Raw genomic sequence first — 19,343 nt, 5'->3', positions numbered from 1 at the left:
AAGGTTTTGTTGAGGGAAAATGTCTTAAAGTGAGCAGAGTAAGTTGACCCATATTTTGGAGGAAAGCTAGGAACCTAAGGTGGAGGTGTGCTCCTAAGGAAAACACATGGAAAGAAACCGTTTGATTATAAGAGGCCATTTCCGATTGTGGCCTTTTCCTGGGCAAGTAGCCCTGCCAGCTGCTCTGGCTAGTTCACAAGGACTGTCCATCAACATCTCCCTGTGTGCTGTATATTGCTTTAAATACAACATTCATCTGGCCCCGAAGGTTTGTTGAGTCCATTTGCAGTGGTGGGCCTCCTAATCTTCTAAGACCCTGTGTTCTCATATACTCTTTAAAATAGAGGTATCCTGAACACCCAGAGAGACAAGACAAGTAGAGGTGAAGATTTTCATTCAGCTTCTCAACTTAGAAAGATTAGACTGTGGCTGGGAAGACCCCTAATGAAAAGAGTAACAGAAGGAAAAGATAAATGTGAATATATTGAACATAGATTACTTGTTAACTGACAAGTAGTAAGTATACATACTTACAGGGTACAGTATGTCACTTCAATACACCCATACAATACCTAGTAATGAAATTAGGGTAATTAGAATATCTATGACCTCAAACACATATTTCTTCATGCTGGGAACATTCAAGCCCCTCTTTACCAGCTAATTTGAAATATTCTGTTAATTATTGTTGACCATAGTTATCATTTTATGCTATAGAGAACATTAGGAGTGCAGGGTACTGGTGGCTCACACCTGTAATCCTAGCTCAAGAGGCTGAGATCTGAGGATTGTGGTTCAAAGCCAGCCTGGACAGAAAAGTTCCTGTGAAAGTCTTATCTCCAATTATCCACTCAAAAACCATAAGTGGAGCTGTGGCTCAAAGTGGTAGAGCACTAGTCTTGAGCAAAAGAGCTCAGAGACAGTGTCCAAGCCCTGAGTTCAAGCCCCATAATCACAAAAAAATGGAACATCAGGAGCCATTCTTCCTATCTGATTGCACTCTATGCTTTTTCCTCTTATTGAAATTTGCATAACCTAAGAATGCCTATTTTGATAGTAACACAGACACACAAAGTAACAGAGAAAAAAATAATAGAGCTCACAAATTCCTAAATCAGAGCCTTTATTGCTTCAGGAATTAGAAGACAGTGTAGACCACCCTGTACTCTGTAGCACTCTCTAGATTCCTCCTTCTTCTCTACCTTTCCAAAGCTCCATGCAGTCTATTTTCCCAGAAGTAAATTACCAACTGGGATAGACATATGTGGGAAAAGGAGGTAAGGAAGGATTATGGTATGATATACAGAAGTGCAATGTTGGGATTAGGCAAGTTTATAAACAAAGACTGAACTTTCTATTTTGCTAAACTCAAAGATGTTTCTAAATCAGGTTCTCAGTAATAGCTGCTTGGATCAAGACGGAAAGCATAGCTTAAGGAGAAAACATGTTCGGTGTCAGATATTGCCAGGGGCCAGTATCATGGAGTATTAATTATAAAGGGGAACTAAAGGATTTGTTAATGGGAATAAATGTCCTAAATCCCAATTGCAGTGGTAGATAAACATCTGTATACATTTGAAAGAACTCACTGAATCTGAAATGGATGCGTAGCATTTCATATAACTGTGAATTTCATATTTTTAAATGTTTTAACTCACAGCATACCAATGAGAGAAAAAAGTATAAAACACAAGCAAGCTAGGTAAGAATGGTTATAGTATGAGTTCAGAGGAGAGAAGGAGAACTGTATATACTGGGCAGGAGATGAAAACTAGGCAATTCACTAACCAGTGTTCAGTCACGATAGATCTACTCTTTGGGGATATTATGTATACATCTAGTTCCATTTTATTTTAGATATGAAAAACTGAGGTTCCTAGTGAGGTAGGCTGTTTTATTCACATTCATAAAGGCAGTCAATGACAAAAGAATTATAGATACAAACCAGGATTCCTGGACCTGGGATGGTTCCCATCAGTGGGTTCCATGTAAATCATACCCTATACTTCAAAAAGAAGCTCCATTTGTGACTACAGACATTGAGCCATATGTATTAGTTATAGTCATCTGTGTACAGTGCTTATCAAATAGCCATATGACACCATGAGCTTATAAAAAGGCTTTAAGATGCAAAACTATCTTAGAAGGAAAGAGGGAAGTATGCGCAGCTTCCACTATCTGAGATTTTAAAGTTTGAGTAAAACAAGATCTTCATTGCTAGGCCTACAAATGACTTGAGAATGAAGGGACCACTTTCCTGTCACATAAACAAATATCCTTAGAGAGGGAACTTTTCCCCCTTTTGTAGTTCTGTACATACTGCACAGAAACTTTCCAACAAATCAAATAAGTGAACGTATTCACACACCCATAGAATTTACAAGCTAATAATTTACCAAGCTAAGAATCACATTAAATTTTTTTAAATGAACTCACAGAAGTGTAAAAGGGGAACTAAATGTTGACTTCATCCATGAATATCTAACAGATGGGACAAACATTTAGGAAGAGGAAACAGAGAAAAACATGGTTGCCATGGTTTTCTTTGAGATGCAGTAAACATGGGGACCCAACTGGACAATTAAATCCCCCTGTGGGAAAAGCCACATGCTGCTCCTTTCTTTCTCAGATAATTGCTTTGGATCTAAGTTTCCTTGGATGACTGGGAGCAGTGGGAGATGAGAGAGTACATACTGTCACTGGCTATTCTCAAATTAGATTTGTCCAATTCTTCTATGTAACAGGCATCAAAGGATCACTGGCCATATCTAATTAATCAAGTACCCAGTAAGCAGTGCCTAGAGGAAATTTAGGACACGTGTAAACATGGAAAAAGGTGAGCATAACCTGAGACCAAGTCTGCTGTTCCACTGGGAAGCAGTAAGCCCACATAGCAGCATTCGAAAAAGATTTGATCTTAGGAGTAGGGCACTTAGAGCCTAGAAACACTTTCCAGTTCTCTCCAAATTCATCCAAACCACCACATTCCAGGTACTACGTGACAATTACAATAGCTTGACCTATCTCCATTGTCAAATGTTTCCCTGTAATTTATTTGGATAATGTTCAGAAAGCTAGAGTGAGAGTAGAGAGAGGTCCCTTCAGAAGTCTTTTTTTAAGAGTAATATTGAATGTTTGACAAGAAATGCACTCATTGCCTTACTTATGTAACTGTAACCCCTCCGTACAACACCCTTACAATAAAATTTAAAAAAATTAAAAAAGAGTAATATTGAAGCCTCACTCTGTGAAGACTGCACCTAAGTGATGTCGAATAGGCAGACATGGGAAACATCGTTTGGCTGAACTTGAATGTTTTGTCTGGAGGCTCTGATCAAGTTGACACAGTCTTTTCCAAGGTCATCCCAGAGGCTGCCAACGCTGAGATCACCATTTAAACCCCAGTTCTACAGTTTTGTTTTCCAGAGCCTCCACACAGGGCGCTCCAGTGCAGCTACAGCAGGGGCGTGTGGGGTGGGGGTAGGGGGTGGATGTGGACCACACCGCTGCTCTGGAGTGATGGGTGGCGAGGTTGAGGGCACTTGCGCCAGCTGCAGACACAGGAAGAAGGGCTTCACCTTGGCTCAGTCACAGGTCTCCAGAAGCCAAAAACGTCATTGAGGTAATTTTTAGGTTGCTGAAATATATCTCTCTCTTGAGTCTATCCCCAAAGCCCAATGCCTGCAACATCTTATTTCCTGTTTGGGGATTTCCTGAAACTGAAACAAAGACTTTGGCCTCTGTAAAGAAATCCATAGAAAGCTTTTTTTTTTTTTTTTTTTTCCTGTGAGCCTATGACTGTATGTGCCAGCTTGCCTGCACAATCTGCCTCACATGACATTGTGTCTCCTCCCAAAGTGCCATTTAACCCTTTTCTTCATTAACGATACCCTGTTTGTCTCACATTGTCATTTTCATAAACTTTCTGAAAAACTGAAAGCTTCCTCTCATAGTACAGATGGTTCAATTTACAATTTTTATTATGCTTTTATCTAAGTAGTTGTACAAAGGGGTTACCGTTTCAACAAATCAATTTAAAGGTGTGAAAGTTTGAATGTTGAGTTCTTCCCATATTAGGGATACTCAATGCGGTGCTCTCTGGAGGTTATAGGGGTAGCAATGAGTCACAGCTCTCAGGTAGCCAGTCACCAAGACAGACAACCAGCTGGGACTCTGCAGTGCACTCTAGTGGCTAATATGAGATTTAACAGGATAGGTGTGTTACGTGTATTTTCAACATACAGTATTCCCAAATTAGGATGAGGTTATTCAACCACATCCTAAGTCAAGGAGAATCTTGAAAACGAGGTCTGAAAACTATAGGTATGGCTTATGAGCAGGAAAGGCCGAGTGAGAGGTTCAAGGCTCACAGTTCAAGTCCCAGTACCAACACAAAGGAAAAGGAGAGAGAGAGAGAGAGAGAGAGAGAGAGAGAGAGAGAGAGAGAGAGAGAGAGAGAGAGAGAGAGAGAGAGAGAGAGAGAGAGGGGGAAGACAGAAACAGAGAGAGAGAGAAAGAGAGTTCACAATTAAACCACTTAGTGAAAGAAACAGTCTCAAAACTTGAAGCAGATTGAATTTCAGAGAGCATATCAGGACTCTCCAGAGAAACAGAACAGGAGGCAGAAATAGATGCTATTGCTATAGAATACAAAACAATATCAACACGAGTAAGATTTAATATGGGAATTTGCCCATATTATTAGAAAGAGCAAGAAGTCCTACTAATCTTCCATCTGCAAGCTAGGGGGTTAGAGAAGCTGTTGGCATCATTCCTGGCCCAAAGCTGAAGGCTTGCAATGTTCGGGAATTTCCAGTCTTAGTTCAAAGGCCCAAGAACCAGAGATATCCACGTATATAGGCAAGATGTAGACAAGAAATGATGTGTGTCTCAGATTGTTGAGAAAGAATTCACTTTTTCTTGGCTTTTCATTCTGTTCATGCCTTCAATGGATGAGGTGATGCCTGTCTACATTGGCCAGGGTGAACTTGTTTGAAACATGGGTCAGTACCTTGATTCAAATGCTAATCTCCTCCGGAAACATCTTTCCATACATCCATTATCCTGGCCAAGTTGATACTTAGAATTAAGCATCACATATTCTCAATAATTATGGGATGGAAATTTGAATTTCCCATTTACTAGTTGTATAGCATTGGATATGCTTTGCTTCACCATCTTAGATAATAAAGTTACTTTTAATATGAACATTCATCTTTCCTCTCTCAAAAATAATGATTCTTTTTTACTAACTATTCTGATAAATCTAGAAGGCTAGAGTATTAGATTTTTGGAGCCATTGGGTTGGTTTAAAAAAATACATATACACACACATGCATGCGTGCACGCACGCGTGTGCGCACACACACACACACACACACACACACACACACATATCACCAATTTTGGAGAAGCAAAGGTTTATTAGAATGCTATTTAGGGAAACAAGGGACTAGATAAAGGATGCCCCAGGCAGGATTGTGTGGCTTGTTATACCTTGTTTGCCTTGGTCTACTTGGAATTATTTGATTGGCTAGTTCTTTTTTCAGGGACCTTGTTGATTGGTTGTTCCTTTCTTGGAGCATGGTTTGACTTTCATGCTTACAGGAACATTGGTGTGTTCAGTTCCTATTTCCTAATTCCATGGCTTGAATTGTATGTGCGGCAAGATCATTTCCCACATTTGGCCATTACTTCCTTGTTTTAACTTGGCATTTAGTATTTTCTTCCCATCATTCCTCCTTAAATAGAACTTCCTCTACATAGGAAACTATTAGTTCTTGGTTATCACTGCATAACCCCCACACCACTGCATAAAACTCCCCCATAACAGGTTTAGATCCTGGTCAGTGGTGTACTTCATCTGGTTGTTATCACAAGATAATCAGAGGTAATGTCAGGTCTTGTTAGTATTATCCGAGGCGGCTGTTTGGGCTATTGTCACAATGTGTCTAGTCTGCTCCTGTTCTTCCTGAAGTTCCAATGTGAGTGTGGGAAAGAGGAACTCAGAGAAAGAAAAGGTTGAAATTGCAGAGAGGGACAAAATAGAGTTTGGTAGGCCAGTGTCCAGGATATTCCTTCATTATGTGTTATTTATAGTTCTAAAATTATTTCAAAATAAGTAGAGTGGTATGTGGAGAGAAAAAAAGATGCCATGATAGGAGGAAGCTCTAAATCCCCATTATATTCCCCCCCAAGAGAGAATTCAATACCCACACTACTCAAATTTCCACTCTTCCTCATAGTTAGTAAATACGGTTTGTCTCTTCAGAAAGCATACTGAAATGAAATCCCTCTGGTGAGATATTTAAGAGGATGGAAACTTTATGGTGTTAAACCATGGGGCCTTATAAGAGGTGATATGGAATAGATTACTGTCAGAGGGTGGAGCCCAAAGATGGAACACTGGTGGTTTTACAAGAATAGGGAGAGAGACCGGAGGGCACACTTATGTTCTCTGTCACTCACCTGTGATGGCCAGGCCATCTGGGGACTCTGCCAGCAAGAACGTCATTGCTAAGTGCAACCCCTCAACTTTGGGCCAGAACTGTGACCCACGGTAATCCTTGATCTTTTAAAACTTTCAGTTTGTGGTATCATGTGGTTAGCAACAGAAAACAGACTTATGCAACCTTTTCATAATGCAGATGTTTAACCAAAGTGCTATCCTTTCCAAGTACAAAAAATTACTCTCTCCAGAATAAAGGGCCTCCAACCACCTCAAGTAACAGACTGGCTCACAAGGTTCTTAATGGAGCACAGAACATTGCCATCCACAACTCCTGAGCATCTCCACTACTAACAAAAGCACCTACTGAAAAATCTATCACAATTACATTGCTCAATTTAAAAATTAGTAAATTAAGCCAGGTGTTAGTGGTTCATAGCTATAATAATACTCTCTACTCAGGAGGCTGAGATCTGAGGATTATGGTTTGCAGTCAGCCCAGGAAGGAAAGTCTGTACAATTCTTATCTTCAATTAACCACCAAAAAGCCAAAAGTGGCACTGTGGCTCAAGTGGTAGAGTTCTAGACTTGAGCAAAAAGCTCAGGGACAGTGTCCAAGCCCTGAGTTCAAGCCCCAGGACTGGTACACATGCATATGTGTGTGCATGCATGCACATGTGTGAGAACACACACACACACACACACACACACACACACACACACACACACACACACACACAAAGTAATGTTAAAATTTCATCTAACCATAGTTGTCCCCCCCCCCGCTTTTTCAGTCATAGGGCTTGAACTCTGGGCCTGGGCACTGTCCCTGAGCTCTTCAGCTCAAAGTGAGTACTCTACTACTTGAGCCATAGCACCACTTCAGATTTTCTAGTGGTTTATTGGAGATAAGAGTGTCACAGACTTTCCTGCCCGGGCTGGCTTTGAATTGTGATCCTCAGATCTCAGCCTCCTGAGTAGCTAGGATTACAGGCGTGAGCCACTGGCACCAGTCTTACATCTAACCACAGTTGTTGCTTGCATTTTGTTTTATATTACAAATGCAAGAATAAACCAAAACTACTTATCTCTAATAATTATTGTGATGACTGTCATTATACATGATAGAATTTAGCCTAGTACCTGGCACATGGCACTTAATTGACTTTCAGTCACTTGCTCCTTACCCAAGTACCCCATCTTCAGAGCCTGTTTCTGGAAACACTCTGCTCTCCCTTCGACCCCCCCCCCAACCTTGTGGTGCCTCATTCTCAGTTTACGCCTCTTGTTTTGGCCTAATAAACCTCATCCCTTTCATCGCTAGTGTCCCAATTTGGTCAATTCTATCATCACTTCCCTAGTGTCACAGTCTCTCCAGAGAACACTTCCCACTGAAGAGCAGACCAATGAGTACAACAGCCTCCCTGGAGTGACTTTGTAAAAACAAGCACAGGACTATGGGTAGAGTGACATAGAAATGTTGTTCATTTCATTGTTTCTGTTCTACTGTATGTCTTCCTGGCTAACCTTCCTGGCAAATCTTCCTTAAGATCATGAAAATAGGAAGCAGACAACATCTGTGATTAGCCTGTGTAAATGATCCACATTTTCTCTGACCAGTGGATTCTTGCAATGGAGAAATTAATAGTGTGTGAATTGTTCAGACAGTGACTGGATGCATCCTGTAAGATAAATCTCTTCACCCTTTTGAGGTGCTGTGGCTAAGTAAATATTGACTCCCTCTGGCCACTCTACTTCAGGGGTACAGATGTGGATTGAATAGAGACCTGCGTGTCCCTGTGGGCTCACCACTGATATTTCCATCCTGGAGCCAGAGTTCTTGTCAGAAATCACCCATGGTTGATGGAAGAAATGCCCTTTCTCCCAGGTAACAGAAGCAAACACTGGAGTTAAAAACAAAACAGAGAAAGCATTTACTTCTAGATTTACCAACTTGCTTCACATGTGAACTTTTAGTACTTTTAATACATCTTGTTTTAGTTAAGCCCAGTTAATATACTCTGTAAATATAGATTTTTCATATCACATTTCATGGTCCAAATGGGAATGGTGGAGACTCAAAAGTAAATTCCATCTCATGGGGCCAGTGCTAAATACAGAAATTAAAACTTCCTCAAAGTGCTTTACATTTTACTAGGGCATTTTAATTTCCATTCCCTCCTAGAATTAGAAGTTTTATGGTAACACAGGTTTTGTCAGTTCCACTGACTACTGTATTTCTGTAAACAAAAATCATTTCTGATACTAATAATCAGTATGAAATGTATTAAATATATTAATAAATTCTAGACTATTTGATCCATAATGACAATTTCCTACAGTTTTTTTGTTTTTTGTTTTTTAGTGCCAGTCCTGGGGCTTGAACTCAGGGCCCGGGCACTGTCCCTGAGCTTCTTTTATTTTTGTAAGGCTAGCACTCTATCACTTGAGCCTCAACTCTACTTCTGGCCTTTTGGTGGTTAAATGTGCAGTTGAGTCTCATTATGCTAGTTACCTTAGTTGGTATGAATAAGACATGAGAGAGAGAGGGGTGTGAAGAGTTGTTGTAGGGCTTTGTAAGTGGATGACGGTGTTAAAACCAGGCATTGCTCAGAGTATACTTTGACTCCCTTCCCATCTATGGGATTTCTTGCTTTCTTTTCATCCTTTCCCTTTCCTTCCTTTCTCTTCCCTTCCTTCCCTTTCCTTCCTTTTCCTTTCCTTTCCTTCCCTTCTTTCTTTTCTTTTTTTGATCAGGGACCAGGATTTGAACTTGGTACCTGATGCTCATTATAGCTAGTGCTCTCCCAACTGAGCCACACTTCCAAACCCAAATTCTATGGGCTTTCTGATGGGGGTTTGCACGTTGCTGCAAGTAGCAGAGTCACAACTAGCTCTTCAAACCTGAATGAATCGAGCAAAATAGGTAAAATTATAATTTGAGCATATAATTCAGACCTTTCTATTTTCCAGTTTTGAATCTTGGGACCATTCCATTCAGCATGCCTATATAAGAAAAAGAGAAAAATGACCACATCTGTAGTGGTGATCCTGTTTACTCAATCATTGGAGATCAACAAAGAAGAAGGAAAATAAGAGAAATTCAATGCCACAGACCAGCCCTCTCTTGCTCCCCACATGGTTGGGATGTAAGACTACAGAGCACAAAGCTAACTTACATCATAGTGAACTTCTTTGCTACACAATGTTGTCACATCAATTATGTGGGTGCTAGCCCATTCAATAACACCAGTGCGGCTGGTGATAGGGGCCAGAGACAGACCCCGTTCTGCAGGATTGTTGTCCTCTCAATTGATTGGACAGAGATGATGACAGGGTTGTATTTATATTTATTTATTTATGACTATTCTAAGAAAGGAAGACATAGTGTATATCAGAAAGAGAACAATTTAGCTGGATGTCAGTGTCTGTAATCCTAGCTATTCAGAAGCCATTTATAGGATGTTGGTTTGAAGCCAGCTCAGCAGACAAGTTCTCAAGACTCCATTTCTAGCTAACTAAAAGTGGAGCTGTAGCTGTGGCTCAAGTGGTAGAGTGCTTCGTTTGAGCAAGCAAGCCATGCAAGTGTGAGGCTCTAAGTTAGTGGCCTCAGAAAGCTCATTTGCTTGTTTGGGCCATGTGGAGACAGCCATCTATGACGTAGGGAGTGGATTCTCAGCAGACATTAAACCTGCCAGCACAGCTTAATCTTGTACTTCTGACTTAAGAATTGTGAGAAATACATTTTTGTTATTTATAACCTCCCAGGTATATGGTATTCTGTTATGGCAAGCGAGGTGGCCTAAGGCAGAAATTGGTACTGGAGTGGGGTGCTTCTATACAAATTTCTGAAGATGCAGAAGTGGCTTTTGAACTAAGATGTAGAAGCTGGAAGGATTTTGAGGTCCATGCTTCAAAAAGCCCAAATTGTCATATAGGAAGAAAATAGAAAAACTACACTGAAAGCCTCAACTGCCTTGGTTATCCTGAGCAGATCTCCCTAGTAGGAATATGGATGGTGAAGTCATTCTGCTGAAGTCTCATATGTCAACAAAGAATATAGCAATGTAAAGTGGGAAAGCCATAGTATCTGTCATAAACTGACAAAGAACCTGGTTGAATAATATTTGTATTCTAGGTTTTACTGAAGGTAGTAATGAAATTAGATACTCAGATGAAGTTCTTCCTAAATAAAGTGTTGAAATTGCAGCGTGTCTCCTCCTAACTGCTTATAATAGTATCTGAGAGAATAAAGATAGAACCAAGAAGCAAAAGGAACAGCTCAAAATTTTAATCTATCCATATTTTTAAAACATAAGAACTCTTAAGAGTGTGCCAAAATGACCTTTTGATAGGACGAGTATGAATCAGCCATCTCAAAAGAAGCTATTTACAGAACAGGAGCAGTTCTCTTAATCAATGGAAAAGGGACCCTAAAAGTGACGGGTCAGAGCTGCTACTTCTATCAAGAGTAAGGGGAGAGGAGCATTGCAGCTTTAAAGGAACTACTGCCACCTGTGATCACAGGCATCACTCCCTGCACTCAGCAGGTGCCACTCCAGGCACTTCAGGTGTCTTAGAGCAGTTCAGGCCACAGGCTGCATCTCCAGTAGGAGCAGGCAGCAATTTCGTGTGGTACCCATGTGTGCAAGCTCCATACAGAGGGCATATGCTCTTGTGCCTATGGTCTTAAGGAGAGAGGTACCTGGAGCCAGGAGTCTATAATGCCAGCCTGGGAGAGCAGCAACGTGAAGATTAGTGTGAGTTGTTGTGAAGCTGTTGCACCAAGTAGTGGAGGAGATACTTCCACCCCAGTGGTCCTGAAAGAGACAACATCGAGAATCAAATAGAATTATTCTCCAGCCTTCAGTTCTAATGCAACTTTCCCCATTAGGCTTTAGACTTAACTTGGGACATTTTTCCTTCCATTACTCGTTTTTGGAGGGGGACTGTGTCTCCCACCATTATATTTTGTAAGCCCATAACATAGCTTTACATAGTGAGGGCAGTTTGCCTCAGGATAAAGCACATCTTGACTCTCATTCACATTTAACTTAAATGAAATTTCGATGAGACTCTGGATCTTATGCTCTTGAGTTTATGCTGAAATGGCTTAAACTTTTGAGGCTGTTTGGGTATGTGAATAAATTTTGCATGTGAGAAGGGTAAGAATTTGGAAGGATGAGGAACTGAGTATTTGTGTTTCCCAAATCTAGACATTGAAATCCAAATGCCAACATGACAACTTTAAGAGGTGAAGCTTTTGATGAATAAAATAGGTCATTTGTGTAGAGCCATCACGAACTGGATTAGTAGAAGAAACGCCAGAGTGCTCCCTCACCTCTTCCACCATATGAAGACACAAGATGACAATACATGATTTAAGACTCCCCAGCTTTGTGGACTGTGAGGAATAAATTCCTGTTTATAAGCAGCCCAGTTCATCACAGTCTGTTACAGTACCCTAGGCAGACTAAGGCAACAGATTTCTCCCAAAGAACTTAATCCTGGAAGGGGTGGCATTGTTCAAAAAGAAATGTACTCATTACTAGATGCATGTAACTGTAACTCATCTATACACCACCTTCATAATAACAGTAAAAATTTAAAATTAAAAAAGAATCTTATCTTTAGAAATTACTCTTTTAAATAGTCTACATGCTACCAGGCATTTCAAGTCTAGGTCTGTGCTGAGATTCATGCAGGGTACTACAGATGCTGAGCTGGTTCTCCTATGTGTGATGAAAGAAGGATACTCACTTCTGTTTGTTCTTTTATTTCTGAGGAGTACACATCATACCATATTATCCAGTTCATCATTTACAATGCTAATTACACCCATCATTATTCAAACGACTAGAAAATAGTCCCTAATGACAACAAACGTAAGCCAATCATATATCAGAACATTTAGTTTCTAGTATTGTTGTTAAGTTATCAAAGTTACCTCCATTATCTGGTGATGAAATGAAGACTACTGATGAACACTCTTTCTCAGATTTCTGGAAGGGTTGTCCACTTTGTCACACTGCTTTAAAACTATCTGTCCTTACAAACAACTTTTGTGGAATATATTGAGGCACTAAGCAGAGTTTTGTGCTGTGCAAAATGGTTCCCAGCCCTAGTCATTTCTAACAACAGTCCTGTGAGGCAGGTCACTTGGTTAACAGCATTTTACAAATGGAGACAGTGAGGTAAAGAGAAAGGTGTAGCATGATGCGATCAACACAGGCAAACAAACTAAGGCATTCAGAGAGTGTACCTCTCATTTGTAGATAGGAATCCTGCTACAAAGAAGACACACTTTGACTTCTGTAACCATCACTGTCAGAGACAAGAAGGAATTGTTTTATTAATGAAAACCCAGTGTCAGAAAAAGCATATACTAAGTAAAAACAAATAGGTATTCAGAATACCTAATTAATTTTTTTTGAAGTACACTCTCAGCCCCATAGAATTTTCTCCTCACAAATTTATATGCTGCACTAAATAACCAAGAATTTTATTTTAGTAAATTGGGGCACATGTATATCAGACAAGCTCTGAAATTATTTTTACTTATGAACCCCTGAAAAGAACAAAGTTATTTCATAAAGTATTGAGTTGTTTAAAACCTATATGCATAAATAAGCACAGAAAATGAGTCTCAATCGTTTATGGAGGACAACAAAAGCCACTATGATATCATGCCTCAGGTGTTCAGTTATGCTCTCACATGGATCAAAATCAAGAAAACTACAAATGTTGTGGAGGATGGGGTGGGGAACACTTATAGTCTGTTTATGAGAATATAAGTGTAACCTTTCTGGAAATCAGTATGGAGGTTCCTCAAAAAACTAAAAACAGGACTACTATATGAAGCTTCTATATTACTCCTGGGCATATAGCTGAAGGAATATTAAGTCAGCACACATGTTTATAGCAGCAGTATTCACCATAGTCAAAACACGGAATCAGACTCAGAGCCCACCAACTGATGAACAGGTAAAGAGAATATGGTACATATACATAATATAATATTATTCAGTCACAAGAATGAAACTATGGCTGAGCTTTGGTGACTCTAGCCTGTAATCTTAGCTACTTAGGAGGCTGAGAATAGTGGTTCAGAGCTAGCCCAGGCAGGAAAATTTATGAGACTCTTATCTCTAATTAAACACCAAAAAAGCTGAAAGTGCACGTGGTCGAGTGCTAGCCTTGAGCACAAAGGCTACAGACAGTGCTGAAACCCCAGGACCAGCAAAGAAAGAATCATCATGTTAAGTCAAATAAGACAGACTTAGAAAAACAAATATTGCACGTTTTCTCTCATGTGTGGAATACAGACTTAAAAAACAAGTGGCATGAGAATAAAAGAGAAATGCTTGGGGTGGAAGTCAAATGGAAGGGAGAGGAAGTAGGATGGGAGATAAATATTATTGAAATACATGATATGCATTTATGAAAACAGAATAATGACCAGACATACTTGTGACTCAAGACAGTAATCCTAGCTACTCATGAGGCCCAAATTAGAAGATCACAGTTCAAAATCAACCTGGGCAGAAAAATCTGAGGGGCTTCATCTCCAAAATAACACCCAAAACTCAGAGCTCAAATGGTAGAGTATGAGGCCCTAAGTTCAAATTCCAGCACTGGCAGAAGAGAGAGAGAGAGAGAGAGAGAGAGAGAGAGAGAGAGAGAGAGAGAGAGAGAGAGAGAGAGAGAGAGAGAGAGAGAGAGAGAGAGAGAGAGAGAGAGAGAGAGAGAGAGAGAGAGAGAGAGAGAGAGAGAGAGAGAGAGAGAGAGAGAGAGAGAGAGAGACTAGAAAAATACATCTATTAAAAAGTTTTATTTTTTTATTTTTATTTTTTGTCGGTCATGGGGCTTGAAATCTGGGCCTGAGCACTGTCCCTCTGCTCTTCAGTTCAAGGTGAGTGCTCTATCACTTGAGCCATAGTGCCACTTCCAAGGGGGGATTTAAAAAAGGATGAATATATCAAAATACATGATATATATGATATACATATATGGAAATACCACAATGAGACCTCTGCACAATTAGTATATGAAAACAATTAGAGCTAAAGGTTGAGCTCTCTTGGCTTACTCCTGTAATCCTAGCTATTCAGGAGGTTGAGATCTGAGGATCCAAGTTTGAAGTCATCCTAGACAGGGAAGTCCATGAAACTTATCTCTAATTAACTACCAAAAAGAGCCAGAAGTACAGCTCTGGCTCAAGTGAAAGAGCACTGACCTTGATCACAAAAGGAACAGCACTCAAGCCCTGAGTTCAAGTCCCAGGACAGACACCAAAAAAAAAAGTTGCAGAAAAGTATAGGGGAAGGGAAGTAGAAAGAGCAACAGAGGGGATGAAAATGATCTAAGTAGCAGTACTGGGAATGTGGCTCCATGTCAGAGTGCTTGCCTAGCATGCATGAAGCTCTGGTTCGATTCCTCAGTACCACAGAAACAGAAAAAAAAAGAAAATGATCTACGTACATCAAATGCTACACAGGAATACTTCAGTAAATCCATTCCTTTAGAGCTGGTTTCACCTTTATCGGGAATAAATAAATTCAAGCTCTCCAATGCGAACCAAGTAATTCTTATTATCCTGCTCAGCACTTATAAGGAACAACTGGTAACAGTTCACTGATCAAATCAATACAGGAAGTTGCCTTTTACAAGACATTTCACTTTAGAAGGGAATTAGAAGGAGGCCATTAGACACAGTGAATATAAAAATGGTTAGAGAGGTGGCTGTGAGTATAGAAAAAAAGCTAGACATACATATATCCTTTTGACTTTAAAGAGTGGGAGCAGATATGCTTAAGAGCACTTGTTTTTACTTACATGCCTAGAAACCAACAGATGGAACCTCTCATTGCCGAGTAGTAATGTGTTTCATGTTCATGTTCAGCATTGGGACACTGAGAATGCCAAACACCACTAAGGAGCTAATAATGTAGTAAATATTAAAAATCCAGCTATATCCTCTGCTTCCATTGTACCAGGGAAAATACTCTTCATTGTATGAATTTCTACAGAAGTACATCAGTCCAAAAGTAAAATGAATATGACAAGTGTCCATATAAAATATTTATTTTTAGCATAAAAAATAGAGGTAACCTCTGATGATACTTTATAGCTATTAATTGATAGGGCTCACAACGATTTATTATTATCTGAACAGATAATCAAAAGAATGGCTATTACATATTAAGGCAAACTAGAAAATAAACCTCAAGATGACTCTAGGCTGTGTCAATCTGATGTTTCTAAAAATTAATTCTTGAATACTAGCGTCCAAAACTCTTGAGATGAGAAATTTTGATTCCTATCCACCAGCCACCTTAGTGCCTGGGCTTCCTTCTTAGATTGCTGGAAACTTGGTATCCACATCTCTCGCAAAGAGTGGCCACCTAGAGGCAGAGGCGCCGGAGACGAGAAAGCAAACATGGTGGGTTCTGGGCAACTCAGGTGGGTAACTTCCGCCTTCCATTTTTTGGGTGGTAAGCCCTGCATGGAGAGAAAGAAAGAAAGACTATAAAGCACATGATAAGAAGCAGGGCACTGTGGCTCATTCCTGTATTCCGACCTACTCAGGAGGCTGAGATCTAAGGACTGAGATTCAAAGCAAGCACAGGCAGGAAAGTCTATGAGACCCTTATCTCCATTTAACACCAAAAAGCTAGATGCAAATCTGGGTTCACATGGTAGAGTACTAACCTTGAGCCAAAAAAGCTCAGGGACAGTGCCTAGGCCCTGAATTCAAGCTCCAGGTCCAGGTCCACACGCACACACACACACAGAGATAAAAACATGACAAGGAAACATAATTCCCATGTGCTCACCTCACCACATGAAACCCAGCACACACTTTCCTAAAGCAAATCTCTTCCCCGAATAGAGTCTCAAACTATTCTGCTGGAGAACTTATGGGTATAGGAATGCATCTAACATTTATTCACGCTATTCTGTATACAAGATACTCTACCGGGTGCTTGCTGTATTGTCCTTTTTAAAATTTTTATTGTTATTCTGAAGGTAATGTAATATACACAGGAGTTACAGTTTCATGCATTAGATAATAAGTGTATTTCTTTTTGGACAATGTCACCCCTTCCTTCACTCTCTCTGTTTTTCATTTAATTCTTAAAGCAAGTGAAAGAAGTGCTACTACCTCATTTCACAGAGATAGGAACGATGTAGGGTTCCAAAAGCTACAAACATTGTCTCTCAGTCCCAAATTTTAGTATTCCTGAGATTGAACCTACTACCTCTCTCCAGATTCTAAAGCTGCTCTATTCTCTTGCTACTTTTTTTATGTATTTATTTCCTTTTCTCCTATATGTCATTGCCATAATCCCCCAGCCCAAAAGAAGACTTTTTAATGTATGAAATTTATTTCTTGGTATTTCAGTGTCTTTTTGTGTGTATGTACTACTCCTGGACATTGTCCCTGGGCTTTTTTTTTGGGGGGGGGGTCCGGTCGTGGGGCCTGAACTCTGGGCCTGGGCGCTGTCCCTCAGCTCTTCAGCTCAAGGCTAGCGCTCTACCACTTGAGCCACAGCGCCACTTCCGGCTTTTTTCTTTTTGCTTATGTGGTGCTGAGGAATCAAATTCAGGGCCTCATGCATGCAAGGCAAGCGCTCTACCACTGAGCCACCTTCCCAGCCCTCCCTGGGCTTTTTTTGCTCAAGATTTACCACTTGAGCCACAGCTCCATTTCCGGCTTTTTGGAGTTAATTAGACATAAGAAGCTCAGGAACTTTCTTGTCTGGACTGGCTTTGAACCTCAATCCTTAGACCTCAGCCTCCTGAGTAGCCAGGATTACAGGCTTGAACCACTAGTGCCCAGCTTCAATATCTTTTTGAAAAATGAATTCTCATTTTATTGACTTTTCATTAACCCATATATGACCATATCTTTTATTCTGTTTGTTATTTTAACCAAGCATCATTGTGGGGGAAGGGGGAGCATGTGCACGCGTGCTCATACATGCACACGTTATTTGGTGGGACTGGGAACTGAACACAGGGCCTTGACCTTGCTAGGCAGGTGCTCTAACACTTAAGCTATGCCCCAGACCTTTTTGATTCTGCCTTTACTATAATCCAATTTACTCTTCCCATGCAGCTGGGGAAATGGGTATGTATTATTACATGTGGTTTTATTGCTTCAAGTGGGGACTGAAAGTTCCCACAAGAATTCTTTTCTAACTCATGTAATTGTAACCCCTCTGGACATTAGTTTTACAATAAAAAAGTTACAAAAAAATTATTTTCTAGCTGACTTTGAATTACAGTCTTCTACTCTTGGCCGAACACCGGTGGCTCAGGCCTGCAATCCTAGCTACTTAGAAGGCTGAGATCTGAGGATCATGGTTCCAAAGCCAGCCCCGGCAGGGAAGTCTGTGAGACTCTTATCTCCAATAAACCACTCAGAAAACCAGAAGTGGTGCTGTGACTCAAGTGGTAGGGCACTAGCCTTGAGCTGAAGAGCTGAGGGACAGTGCCCAGGCCCAGGGTTCAAGCCCCACGACCAACAAAAACAAAAACATTCTTCTAGTCTTCACCACCCTGGGATTTCAGGCAGGACCTACCACACTTGGGACCATGCATCATTTTTACATCTATCCTTATGTCATTAATACATCCAATCCCTTGTTTTTAATATATTTTGACTGCACTCAACTGTTCCCTACACTAGGATATTGTTTCCAAACACTAATGATATCTGACCTTTGCATAGTACATCTCAGCTTTAAAATGCTTTCATGTAGACCTCTGCTGCTAACAGCCTGGTATGTACTTTCTCCTGGTCTTCTGACTGCCATTCCTGGATCTTCTCTGATCCACCACAGGCTCTATTCAGAAGCTTTCTACATTCCAAGGCCAACAAGTTTAAGATTTGGCCCTCTGCCATTTTTCTCAGGGAGAAGGGAATAGAGAAATAACCATGGGGCTGAAGAGAAGACAGCAGGCTGAATACATACATTTAATTTCATTCCCCCATGAAACATTAGAGTAAAAGCATTATCATTTTCAAAAGATGTTAACCTGTAAAAATTGAGAGGCTGGCAACAGGTAAGAGAGCAGTACAAAGCTGGAGACTAGGAAGCAGGTAGAAAAGTGGTAAACTATAATTAACGAACTTTACAACTTTGGTGGGGGGAGGAGGGTTGGGGAAGCAGGGGGAAGGATGGGATGGGAAGGGGAAACAAAGGATGAGGCTATAATGCTTGATAAGAAATGTACTCATTTGGGTGGGGGGAGGGGGGAGGCTGGGAAGGGAGGTAAAGGGTAAACAAAGGAGGAGGCTGCAATGCTTGGTAAGAAATGTATGCATTATCCTGCCCATGTAATTATAGCCCCTCTGTACAGTATGTTCTCAAATAAAATAAAATTAAATTTAAAAAAAAAGAAATGTACTCATTATCTTGCCCATGTAATTGTTACCCCTCTGTACAGTATTTTCATTGTAATAAATAAATAAATAAATGAAAAAAAAAAAGAAAAAAAAAGAGAGAAGCAACAGAACCCTAAAGAGGCACCAGATACTCCTGGAAGTGGGAGGAAGGAAGTAAATGTGAAAAGAATTAACAGAAAGGTAACTTTTAGATACTCAAGTCCTCTGGGGCTGATGGGCAGGTGCTGGTATCTCCTGTACCTCCTATCCAAAAGCGATTAGAGGTTTATTCTCTCGAGAAGTACAGTGCAAGGTCCCTGACCTGAAGAACAGAAGGTAGAGCTGAGGGCAATTGCGGGGGGACTGAATTCAGAAAGATTCAATGAGCCCAGAAAAACCAATACCGAAACTCTTTTGCCATCAACTGGCAACATATTCTTACATTGATGGCAGCCAAAGCCTAATGATCTAGGCAGGAAAATAAAGGGTCCTTCCCTGAAA

The 19,343-nt window shown here is 40.4% G+C and overlaps 1 protein-coding gene across 4 annotated transcripts in view; it reads right to left on the bottom strand.

Moving 5' to 3' along the window:
• Nucleotides 1-14,213: 14,213 nt before the first annotated feature.
• Fut10 (fucosyltransferase 10) overlaps nucleotides 14,214-19,343 on the bottom strand; it is a 101,348-nt gene continuing 96,218 nt past the window's right edge. For 3 of the 4 annotated variants that reach the window (XM_070016209.1, XM_070016208.1, XM_070016207.1), the window contains exon 5: nucleotides 14,214-15,949. In XM_070016209.1, coding sequence (XP_069872310.1) covers nucleotides 15,716-15,949 — 234 coding nt within the window. In that variant the 3' untranslated portion in view covers nucleotides 14,214-15,715. The remainder of the gene's footprint in view (nucleotides 15,950-19,343) is intronic. The other variant, XM_070016210.1, reaches the window with a different exon arrangement.

This window comes from Dipodomys merriami, unplaced genomic scaffold (genome assembly GCF_024711535.1).
Source record: "Dipodomys merriami isolate MVZ:Mamm:240054 unplaced genomic scaffold, mDipMer1.0.p SCAF_12, whole genome shotgun sequence".
Lineage (NCBI taxonomy): Eukaryota > Metazoa > Chordata > Mammalia > Rodentia > Heteromyidae > Dipodomys > Dipodomys merriami.
Note: the sequence above shows the minus strand (reverse complement) of the source record. Positions and strands in the feature narration are given on the sequence as shown.